The following is a 12,595-nucleotide window of genomic DNA, read 5'->3' as shown; positions in this document are numbered from 1 at the left end:
GTGTGTTGAGATGGTTTGAGCTATTTGGATTTGGTTCACTAGAATACATCTGCAAATATTTGAGCTGCCTAATTGCTTTCTCTTCAAGACTAGATGGAGAGAATAAGAAAAGTAAAGAAAACATCAAATGTCAGGTTGCTAGTTACATTGGCAAACATGCAGTTGGCTTTAATAGCATTTTGCACACTAATATCTGCAGGGAAAATCTGATTATAATTGATCATTAGGCTAGCTATGTTCTCATTACCATTTATTTTAATGTATTTTGGCAATTAAAGAATTTGCTATTGTAAATTCCTGACCTTGTGTGACAGGGGTGGGGGGGAAGATCCATTTTGTTAATTTTATACTTGCAGCTAAGTTTGAAGATTCAGGTACATTTTATATTTATAAATCAACTAAAATACTTCACTCAACGTAGACTGACTAATGCAACAATATCTTTCAAAGGCATGGTATCCAATTTTGGAAGATTGATCCTGATTTTCTGTGATGGTTTGAAGGTTTGCATCTGAGTTGATCTGAAATCTATGAAAAAGAGAAGTAATTAGTTGTACAAGGAACACAATCCAAGTCTAGCAAATGAAACAATAGCATCAACACAACAACTTGTATTTATATAGCTCCCTTCACATGGGGCAGCATCTCGGAGCGCTTAAACACGCAAGGCTTTTTTCATCTTGAGCAAAATAGAAACAAATGAAAAGGTAAAAGTTGTTTTGGCAGGACAGGGTTTTAACATGCCTTTACAGTGTTGATTGCATCGTACCATGTTGATGCAGTTTTGCTTTTTATTCTGCTTAATGGGTAATGCATTGCGTTTATTACAAAATCCACTGCTATTTGTTTTAATTAGTTGCATTGGCTTTAGCAGAGCCTGGTAGCGATTATGCTGGTGTTTGACTGTCGAGGAGACAGGATTTCTAATGATATTTAACTCATGCCTAACTTAAGGCTGTTAGCCAATCAATGTAGAGAGAGAGAGAAAAATACCTAGAAGGCGATACTTGCTTATTTTCTCAAATGTTCCACTTAGTGGACTAATCAAACCACGATATTGATTGGCGACACATTAGAGATGCCATTCATGTATTGAGCACGGCAAGGCATTACAAAAATAAAATCCCCAGATTTTTTTAAAATGGATAATTGGGAAGCAAACATTATATAATATTAATTTTCTAAAATGAGTCTCATGAATTGCTAAGGGTGAATTAAATTGTTTTGCAGATATTTTTCATACTTGCAGTCCTGGAGTTTGAAGGGTGCTATATAAATGCAAGTTGTTAAGAAATTGTTTACAAAACTGAGTTGGAATGTTGTTTACGGCAATTAATTTTTTTGAATTATGCAGCGTTTGTATCAGTTCTGCCACAATAATGACGTGTACGTAATGTGGTACAATGTGATTTATGTCATTAAATTGTTCGGAGTTGATGCAGCTTGTAAACGCATGGGATAAATAAGATATCCACCACTGATGCATGTTCTAGGAATGGTTTCTGTAAGAATTTTATTTGCACAATTTCAAAAAAGATTTTGTCTTAATACTTTGCTTTAAATTTCACAGATTCGACCTCATGTAGGCTGCCTGGTACAGTATTTACCTTTGCTTTGGAAACAATCTGAAGATCACAATATGCTGCGATGCGCAATCCTCACAACACTTATTCACCTAGTTCAGGTAGACTTTTATCAAGTGCATCTTTTCGATTAATTTCAAGCTGTATTAAATTTCATCCCTGTGCTAGGAAATTAAAACCTCTACAATTATGTTTGTGTTGTGTTTAAAAGGGTAGTGATTTCATTGAATTGTTGCATAATTATTAATATTTTAAAGACTGGTAATTGATGCCACAATTGTTAACTTCTGGCAGGACCTCTTTGACACGTGCAAACAGGTCACAAGATGAGATGCGGAAGTATCCCAGTACTCAGTAAATGTCACCTCAGTCTTTGTGACATTTTTACCCATACCAACACTGAAGATAGACAACGAGGCAAACTATCACCTACACCAGGGTGGCCCATTTTTTTGTTTGCCGCGGGTCGCATTCCCTGTTTGGGAAAGGTCTGCGAGCTGCATAAGGAATATTTTGTGTTTCCATTCCAGAAACAGATTTAATTACTGTCCAGTTAATTGCAATTCCAATTCCATCAGGTTTGTTTTATGAATAAAATATTTGTCCTCTGCAAAAATGCTACCTAATGTGAACAGTGCATAAACATTTCCAAAGATGCTTTTCCAAAGATGCTTCTTCAGCTTTAGCCAAATAATCTCCCAATGATGATCATCAAATTGCAATTTAGAAAGCTGATTTGCTTCCTTTGATGTCCTGCACCTTCTGTACTCGCAGGCCTGTCAATCCAATAAAAATGCCTATCAATGAGAAAGATGTAAAGAGCACCTGAGGGAATAATAAACGGAATCCGGTGATTTAATATTAACACATGATATACCATATAGCATTCTGTATACCGAGTGCAAGTTGTTTTGCAGCAAGCCTATTTCCATTAACAACCTACATATTTTAGTCAATAATATCCATGATTACATGATCATCATTCATAATGGTCTGAGCAGAAACATCTCTTTTCTCACTTTTTTTTCTCTATGTATTTTATTCCCCCCCCACACACATACACGCATATAGTATCAAGCAGGATGTTAATGAATATTCAGGGTGGTTTCTCACAAAACAGATTCTCAATCTCAGCTATGATACTAGTTTGACACTGAATGGAACCATCTACTTCCCTAATAATGTGGGAATATAGTGTGTTTAGTGAAGATTTTGCAATTTAATGATATCAGATCTTTAAATAGAATAAATCTGAAGAAATGTGAATGAGAGAAACTACAATATTGCACCAAACTAATTGAGTTTGAAACTAATGCATTCTGATTTGAAGATAGTCTGAACTGACTTTCGCAAAACACTTTTAATCTAAAGCAAGGTATTAGTTATTTCTCAGCTTCCAGATAGGAGGGTTTGTGGTGAAATCAAGCAACATCTGTCATTTTGATTAAATGAAATTATTTTGTTTCTTGAAAGATTGGTATGTTCCAATCTTGAAAGCGTATAGAGATCTGAGTCATTCAGATGGCTTTAAATATCCACGGTGAAATAGAAGGGAAATGGTCCCATAATTAAGCTGTGCAGATATCTATTTTGAACAAGGAGCTCACAGTTTCATGGTTTGCTGAGACAGGTTAGTTTTACCCTACCAATGATGTGTTGTTGCAATAGTAATCCTGCTCAGTACAAGAGGAACCGCAGGTTCAGTTTAACTCAAGCAAGATCCAGAGAAACAATTGAAATTGTGCATTAAATCAAAGCTTCTTCAATGTAAAGATGTAAAGATCTGCATCATATTTGACTGAATTTACTTTATGGTCATGTGCCTCTGCTTGGATCACAGAGATGGGATGCACCATCCTGTGAATTTTGTGTACAGTATTTTGGGTTTGATCCTTTAAATAAAATGACATAGAATGTTGAGGCATAGAAATGGTTTCATTCGGCCCGACCAGTCCGTGCCAGTGTTTGCTCTCCACGTGTGCCTCCACCCCTTCTAATCCTCTCTCCTCTATTCCCTTCACTCTCATGTATGCATCAAGTCTCCTTTTAAATAGGTTGATGCTTGATCGAATCTTCATGGAATTAAAACAGTAATAAAATTTGCTTCACATACTCGTTGTGCTTAGTTATGTGTCTGTGTTAAAAGTAAGATTTTTGTTTTAATAATAGATACAATTTTTTTTCAAAAAGAAACTTGGGGAGAGAAGAATATGGAAGCTTACTTCGAATTGTTTTTATTAATGCCCCAGTATTTACACAATCATTTTTGAATAGAAAGAAAAATGCGTAGAGGAAAAACAAGCATTTTGCTTTTTGAGTTCAGAACTTTTTAAACTTTTTTTATGGATTTAGTTTCTTTTATTCTATGAAGAGAATTTACTTTGTGTTTTGTTTACATCTCTATAGGGCTTGGGAGCAGAGAGCAAGAATCTCTATCCGTTCTTGCTGCCTGTCATTCAACTGAGTACAGACGTCTCCCAACTTCCCCATGTTTACCTCTTGGAGGATGGTTTAGAATTGTGGTAAGTAGACTTTGGTGATGCACTTTGATGGTGAGTTCTTCAGTGAAATAAAGAGCACACTGAGAAAAATGCTTCTTCTAGATCGTAGTGTTATATTACTTATTCTCTGGCTCAATCCCAGCAATGTCTTTGTACACACAGGTATTCTAAAAAAAGAACTCCTTTTCTTATCCTGCACAGTATAGGCAAGTTTTTTAAAAAAAAAAGTCTTTGATCCACTAACTGAAATTCCTTTTGGTGACTTGTACCACATTTACTGAAGCATTTTAATTATCGATGATCCATATCATACTCGTGTGCCAGTTTGATTCAGTTGGTAAGTACTCTTACCTCTGGCTCAAAAGGTTGTGTGTTCAACCCTCATGTGGTGAATTGAGCTCATTGTCCATTCTGTCTCTCCAATGTAATACTGGGGGGATTGCTGCATTGTCAGAAGTGATGTCCTTCAGATGAGTTGTGAAGCTGTCAACCTGTTAAGGTGTATAGATGAAAGAGTTTTGGGCAGTTGTAAGATATGATTTCAACCTGTCTTCAATAAAAAAAACTGTTGTGTTGGAAAATAATGCTTTCTTTAACTTTTCAGGCATCTTAGTAATAACATTGAAGGATTAGACCATAAAAGTAGTGCAGTGAATATCTTTAAATTTCTTGCCTCGATGACACAGTAAAGGATCATGTTTTCCATAGCGTGAAGCATTCCTCAACACAATGTGCAAGACTTTTGTAAGAATTGCAGATTCTAATTACATGGATATTTAGTTCCAGAGAGCAGCTGTTCAGTTTATTTCCTAATTTAATTTATTTTTTTCAATGAATATTAGGCAACTTACTTACAACCCTTGCCTTTTGAGGTTTGATTTGTAACAATGTGATTGAATTTGTCCTTTGAGGTTTGTGAAATATAATTCCTTGACTGGCAACAAATGGAGATATTTTCTTAACTGAAAAAAATAATTTCAATGATTTCTTCTGTATTTTAAGAGGCGTAATTAAAAAAAATACACAACAAATGTCAGTTTTTCTTGACCTGTCAAGGGGTATCTTAAAACCAGCAATAAAGAGGTGAATATTGTCCATCCTGCTCTCTTCTGGCCTCTATGTTGTAGTTGTTTAAATGTGTAAAAAGTCTAAAGAATATTTGTGTCAACGGAATTTTGATTTTTGATTTCTAGGGTCACTTTTTTGTTTTGAAATTTAAAGTTTTGTATGTGGAAAATATTTGACTAAGGAACTACTTGTAAACCTTTTAAAAAGTGCATTTAATTTACTAGAGTGACTTGACAGTATACTTTGAGAGCGAAACGCGGCAGCCAATTGCGCACAGCAGTGTCACTCAGTCACTCAGTCCACAAAACAGTCGTTTTGTGGACTGAGTTTTTTTTAAAGAATTTTTACCCCCGGAAATTGATCCGCCAAACAACTAACAACTTGCTTCCTACTTACTGCTAGGTAAACAGAGGCGTATGGAGTAACAAAATGTTTCACCCTTGACGTTAAAGCATACAGTCAATTCACTTTACAGTATATCCCGTGGAGCGCTTTGAGACATCTCAAAGACATGATAAGGTGCTATATCAAATACAAATATTATTATATTTTAGGTACAACAATAGAATTACATTTATACAGTGCCTTTCACGTTGGGAGGATGTTCCAAAGCTCTGGACAGTCAGTGTTTCGGACCCAAAAACACTTAGTGTCAGGGAAGCCAGTGGAGTTGCGCAAGGATGAGGGTCATAGGGTCATGGAGCCTGGTGGGGGAGAAGGCACGGGCTGCAGAGTTTTGGATGATTGCAGCCTATGGAGGGAGGAGTGGGGAGGGCGACAAGGAAGGAGTTTGCATCGTCAAGCCTCGATGTTATGAATGGTGGATGAGAGTTTCGGGGGCCTCGGTGTGAGACAGTGGAGGAGCCGGGTGATGTTGCAGAGGTGGGGAAAGGCAGAGCAGGTCATGGCACGGATGTGGGGTAGAAAGGATAGTTGAGGGTCAAACAAGACGCCAAGATTATGGACTGGCTTGCTAAGGTGGAGTGTGCATCCGTGAATGGTGATGCTGTCAGCTCCTGAGGCGTGGAGGCGCTGACGGGAGCCAATCAGGAGAGCCTCGATCTAGGTAGGTCTTAAAATGGGATTTAAAGATAAAGGAGGGGTGAGGCAGGGGGGTTGAGTCGGGTAGTTCCATAGATTCCAAGCATATATTTTAGCACATATTAAAATCTGTTATATACGCATAACAGATAGTTCAGTTTGCAATAAAAATACACCTAACTAGTAAATTGGCCCATACCAGGATGGCAATAATTTGGACAAGGATCAGAGGCTGGGCAGATGGCAGAGAACACTTGCCAGAGAGCAGGACCTGTGAATGAGTGCTTACCCTGGTCCCTGGTGCAGAATAGGCTCATTAAATGCAGATGTTGATTTCTACCAATATTCTACCAATAACCACCAAATTCCGTTCAGAAGGGGTGCTGAAAATATACTTTTAATTATTGTTTCCAGTGCCTTGGGACGTCCTCCCAATGTAAAAGGCACTATACAAATGTAATTTTGTATTGTATAATGACCTGGACAAGGATTTAGCATTTCCCAGGGTTTACTAATAATTTAGTAAGGTCGGTCAATGCTGCATAGATTCTGCACAAATCAATTATGATCAGATTTTCAAATTCTGATCTGTGAGCTAAAATGTTAGTAATTAAGTACCTAGGGGGTAAAAAATCTGTTTTTTAATTCATTTCAAATCTACACATGCCGTTTGAAAATGTATCCTGTTTGAATATGTGTTGAAAAATGTTGCCTCTGTACCAGGAATAATTTTAATTTTTTGGATAATTGGATTATATTATGAGCTAATACAATCCACATTCATTAAACAGTGTTTGAGAGACAATTTAGTTTGCTTAAATTAATATCAAGAATCTTAAATTAAAAAGGAACTACGCATCTGACTTACCTGACGTACCTGAATGTTACACAAGGGACTATCTGTACATTTATTTACCTGTATTTTTCTGTGTTCGGAAGTGCTGTTTCAAGGCTACCTGTGAACAGAAGTTTTATGTTGAATTCTACTGGTTGTAAATTCCTCTCTGCTGTTGTGACCGTAGGACAGTTTACTGTATAATTCAAGTGGAAATTTCACATATGATCAATATCCTAAATAGCTTCTGGCTTTTAGTTTTATGTGTCAGCCTGGATCTAGGGTTAGCACTTTCACCTTTGAGTCCAAGTTGCAGGTTCAAGTCCCATTTTGGGACTTTGAACTTTCAAGTCTTGGCTGACACTCCAATGCAATGCTGGGGATGGACTGCATTGTCAGATGAGAGTTTTAACCGAGATCTTTCCTGTCTGTTCTGGGGGATGTTAAAGATCCCATGGCACTGTTCAAAAAGAGAAGGGAGTTTTTCCCAGGGTTTTGGCCAGCAATCTCCAAATGCTTCTGTTCACTTTTTTTTGAGCCTTTCACACACAATCAAAACAAATTCTAGCCAAACATGTTCTAATCTCATCCATTTATGCAGCTCACATAAAGCTGTCTGTATCCCGGTGTTGAGATTTCATTCTACCTTGTTGATATTATCTTAACTTTAATATAAGTTCTATGTTTTTTCAGTCTTTGATAGATACTGCAGTTATAATGAAAAAAGTAATAGGATGGATAAAGATATTAAACTGTTACCTGGAAGCCTTTTAGCATTCTCATTGTTTGGTTCATTTCTAAAGGTGTCCTTGCACACATTTAGAGCTTTCAATATAAAACTTTGTCCCTGGTTATTAGAACTTCATATTTTGGGAGTTTTTCTTTGCATGAAATGGGCAATGACGTGCTAGTCTCCTCAATGCTCAACTATGGAAACTCCCTCTTTGTCGGCCTCCCCAACTCCTCTCTCCACAAGCTGCAGATCATCCAGAACTCTGTAACTCGTGTCCTCTCCCGCACCAGGCTCTGTGACCCCACCCTTGCCCTACTCTACTGGCTCCCCATCCCCCAGAGGATAGAATTCAAAATCCTCATCCTTACTTTCAAAGCCCTCCACGTCTTTGCCCTCTCCTACATCTCTGACCTGCTGACCCCCTATCAACCTGTCCGCTCCCTCCGCTCAGCTGGCTCTGGCCGGCTCCTGGTCTCCCGCCCTACCATCGGCAGCCGGGCTTTCAGCCTCTCTGCCCCCACTCTTTGGAACTCCATCCCACAATCCCTTTTCCTTGCTCCCTCTCTTGCCTCCTTCAAGGCACGACATAAGACCCGCCTTTTTGATCGTGCCTTCAGCCGCTCTCCTACCTCCTCTGCCCTCCTCATCTCAACCCAGGTCCTGATCCCTGACTGTTCAGCTCTTTGGGACATCATCCTGATGTGAAAGGCGCTTTACAAATGGAATTTTGTTGTTGTTGTTCCTCAATTTTTTGTTTTATTTTGTAAGCTTGAAATTTGATAATTGAAAAGCAGAGGTTGAGCGAACAATAACAACAACAAACAGCAGCAAAATTACATTTATAGAGCGCCTTTCATGTCTGGAGGACATCCCAAAGCACTGAACAGTCAGGTGTCGGGGCCCGAGCATGGGGGAGGGGTGGTGTCGGTGTAAGGGAAGGCAGAGAGGTGAGAGGGCAACCTAAGACACGATCGAAGAGAAGGGTCTTGAGACCAGCCTTGAAGGAGGCAAGGGAGGAAGCGAGGCGAAGGGACCATGGGATGGAGTTCCAGAGTGGGGGCAGAGAGGCTGAAAGCCCGGTCATCAATGGTAGGGTGGGTCGGGCGGGAGACATGGAGCAGACCGGAGCCCGCTGAACGGAGGGAGCGGGCAGGTTGGTAGGGAGTCAGCGGGTCAGAGAGGTAGGAGGGGGCAAGGCCGTGGAAAGTGAGGACGAGGATCTTGAATTCCTTCAAGTCCCGCCTCAAAACCCTCCTCTTCGACCATGCCATCGGTCACCCCCCTTCCCCTCCCCTCCCTTCTCCCTCCCGGACCCCAGCTCAGGTCTGAAATGCTGTACACTGTCCAGCACCTTGGGACGTCCTCCCGAGGTGAAAGGCGCTATACCAGTGTAATCTTGTTGTTGTTGAAGTGAGTCTTTAACATAATGTGATGAAATTGGAGATGACCCATAATAAACTTATCAGGGTATGCCATATGTGAACTGGTGTCAGTGCAACAGAAAGTCAGTTTTTTCTGGTAGACCTGCAAGAGTACAAGTTTAAAGCTTTCGAAGGGGATGACAAAGACAACATGAAGATCTCATAGTAGCCCTATTATTGATACAAGATTAGAAATTATCTATATTGCGTGTTTCCATTTTATTCAGTATACAGTGTAAAAACTGAGTTAGCAGATAAGTGGTTAAGCATCTTAGATGTATGAGTATTGCAGTCTGATATAGACCATGGGTCGCTCAGAATACTTCACAAGAGTGTGTCATTGAGGAGTTTAAATAACCATCATAAGTAGGTGGAATAAAAGTGGCTGAGCATTACATAAACTCCACAAGGACATAGGTTTTAAAAACAGTTTGAATTTTATTGAAAAAAAGTACTGCTACCGGAAATCTGAACCCAAACCAGAAATCTACAGGAGATGAGTTAGTATCTGAAACAGCAACAATAGATTCACGTTCCAGTCATAAGCTTTTGAGGGAAAATGTTATATACAGTTAGAGAATGGGAACTTAAAAATGTATTAATAATTGTTTTTTAAAAAAAGAAATTAGTATGCGGTCTGAGTGTGGGATGCTATTGATGCATCCCGACCCAACTGTCCAGCAGCTTGGGACGTCCTCCAGACGTGAAAGGCGCTCTAGAAATGAAATCTTGTTGTTGTTGTTGATGCAAGACTGAGGTGACAAAGCCCAAGGTAGAGAGGAAGAAACCAAAGCAGATGAGATGGCAGTAACAATGTGCAAAATTGCAGCTTGATGTTTAAGATATTAAAGTTGATGTTTCACTAAGATAAAGATACTGATTTTGGCATTTGTGTTAGGCTTGGTTGGTTTAGTGTTGGATGCCAAGTATAGAGAGGTCAAAATGAGAATGAATGAAAGTGGTTAGCCAAATAAAGATTGTATGAACTGAACAGATGTTCAGCAAATATAATCTCACAGTCTGCATTTACTCTCCTACCCTGTTCCTGTTGTTGTTGTTTTTGGTCTGATCCAAGAAGAGGAGATTTCACATGTGCTCCATAGTTTTTATTGTATATAGTTGAGAGTTGGCATAGGTTTATTGGGATTTCAATGCTTTCTATAATGTTGATATCTGATGGATTAATGATTGTTTTTAAAAACAATTTGCAATTATATAGCATTTAGGGGAAATGGGAATAAAAGATGTGCCACAATCCAATTAACTTGGCAGAAAAGATAAAGAGCCTTCTTGTGTTACTAGTTTTACATTGTCAACCTCTCACTGTCCACTTCCACCCTCTTAAAAACAGCAGCTTCAAAAATTCTTCCCTTGAATTATCTCTGTTCTCTGCCGTCCCTTCTCCAACCTTCCTTTTCGCTTCAAGGCCCTGGAATGAGTCATTGCTTCCCAGCTTCTCTCTTTCTTCTCCCACCACTCCTTGTATGAATCCCTCCAATCTGGTTTCCATGCTGCCCACAATACAGAGACAGCTTTAGTCTTAAGTTACAAATAACCTCTGTCCATCTGTGACCAGGGCTCTCTCGATATCCTCGTCTTCGATCTCTGCCACCTTTGACACTGTTGACCTATTATTCTCTACAACCTCTCCTCTTGTTGAATCCTCAAATATCTTGTTAAATTCCACATCCATGCCATAACCCGTTCTGCCACCCCTTACCTCTGTAGCATTGCCCACCTCAGTGTATTTTGAATACAAAATTTGAGCTAGCACCAGAGAAATCGTTATGAAACTGCTGAATTGTCATTAAAACTCAACTGGTTCACTTTAGCCCTTCAAGGAAAGAAAATCTTCTTGGTCTGGTCTCCATTTGACTCCTATATAGTTGACTCTTAAAATGTCCTCTGAAATGGCCTAGTAAGCCACTCAGTTGTAAAAATTCACTATGATGAAGTATAATCAGCTGAATTTAATTAACTGAATTACCACTTAATAAAGAAATGTGACACTTGTAAAGGTCGGGTTAATGGCAGTAGTGCTGTATTGCTCTTTTGGGTTGTCAAGAGCAAAATTGTTGCGTGGTACCTGCCTGAAAGGGCAAGAGACTGAGGCCACCTCATAATCAACACTGTTTTCAGTGAAGTTGTGAGAGATGTTACCACAGCAGCAAAATTATATTTGTATAATGCCATTCACGTCAGGAGGATGTCCCAAGGCGCTGGAAAATCCATGTTTTGGACCTGAGCTGCAGGTTGGGATCTGGGAGGTGGAGGGCAGGGGGGGAAGGAGGGTAATCGAAGGCGTGGTTGAAGATGAGGGTCTTGAGATGGGTCTTGAAGGAGGGAAGGGGTGAGGCGCAGTGACTGCAGGATGGAGTTCCAGAGGGTTGGGGTAGAGTGGCTGAAGGCTCGCCCGCCAATGATCGAGGTGGAGGACTTGAAATAGGCAGGGCCCGCTGAGTGGAGGGAGCGGGCAGGTTGGTAGAGGGTTAGGAGATCGCAGAGCAAGGTCATGGAGGGCTTTGAAGGTGAGGACCAGGATCTTGAATTGTATCCTCTGTGTGATGGGAAGCCAGTGGAGTCGGGTGAGGATGGGGGTGATAGGGTCACGGAGCCTGGTGTGGGAGAGGACACGGGCTGCAGAGTTCTGGATGACCTGCAGCCTGTGGAGGGAGGAGTTGGGGAAGCCGACAAGCAATGAGTTTGCATAGTTGAGCATCGATGTAATGAAGGCGTGTATGAGGGTTTCGGCGGCCTGCGGTGTGAGACAGTGTTGGAGCCGGGCGATGTTGATGTTCAGCTGAAGAAAGTTAGCTCTCATCCAGGACTTAATGTCTGACAGACGTTAGAGTGTTTGAGAATTCGAATGAACAATTGTAATCCTGTTATATTGTGTGCTTCTGATTTCTGTGTAATTATGTATTGATGTAATAATTGAGCTGGGTGATTAGACTGATGTTCTAAAGGGTAAATTGTGTGTGTCTGAGTGAAACGCAGAGGTAGCTCATTGAGAAGTTAACATTATTTTAGACTTGTCAGTTGTTACTGCTTACTTGTTTATTTGGAACTTCAAGATATTTTCAATGGACCTTATTTTAAGTTTTTTTTTAATTGCCATCTTGTAGGTTAGTGACCTTGGAAAACAGCCCATCTATCACTCCAGAGCTCCTTCGAGTCTTCCAGAATATGTCTGCTCTACTTGGTAAGTAGAGTCTGGTGTTTGGGGCTTGGGAATCTTGTGATTTTTAAAATTAAGAAAGTTTGTGTAGAAATTCTTGTTGGACAATTCTTTTCTCCCTCATTTGCTATAAACACAGCTGTAATATTAGGATCATTCTTTTGTCCTTCCACCTTAAAAATCCAAGATCATTAAATTGTGCTGTCTTAGATTTTACAGTTGAAAATCTTAAGTC

General features: G+C 39.8%; 1 protein-coding gene across 3 annotated transcripts in view; it reads left to right on the top strand.

Annotated features, from left to right (window-relative positions):
* Positions 1-12,595, top strand: part of ipo11 (importin 11) — a 258,056-nt gene that overhangs the window by 102,857 nt on the left and 142,604 nt on the right. For all 3 annotated transcript variants that reach the window (XM_007892133.2, XM_042335013.1, XM_007892131.2), the window contains 3 exons: positions 1,571-1,684; positions 3,990-4,105; positions 12,308-12,384. In XM_007892133.2, coding sequence (XP_007890324.1) covers positions 1,571-1,684; positions 3,990-4,105; positions 12,308-12,384 — 307 coding nt within the window. The remainder of the gene's footprint in view (positions 1-1,570; positions 1,685-3,989; positions 4,106-12,307; positions 12,385-12,595) is intronic.

The sequence above is a fragment of the Callorhinchus milii genome, unplaced genomic scaffold (assembly GCF_018977255.1).
Source record: "Callorhinchus milii isolate IMCB2004 unplaced genomic scaffold, IMCB_Cmil_1.0 Scaffold1, whole genome shotgun sequence".
NCBI classification, from domain to species: domain Eukaryota; kingdom Metazoa; phylum Chordata; class Chondrichthyes; order Chimaeriformes; family Callorhinchidae; genus Callorhinchus; species Callorhinchus milii.
Note: the sequence above shows the minus strand (reverse complement) of the source record. Positions and strands in the feature narration are given on the sequence as shown.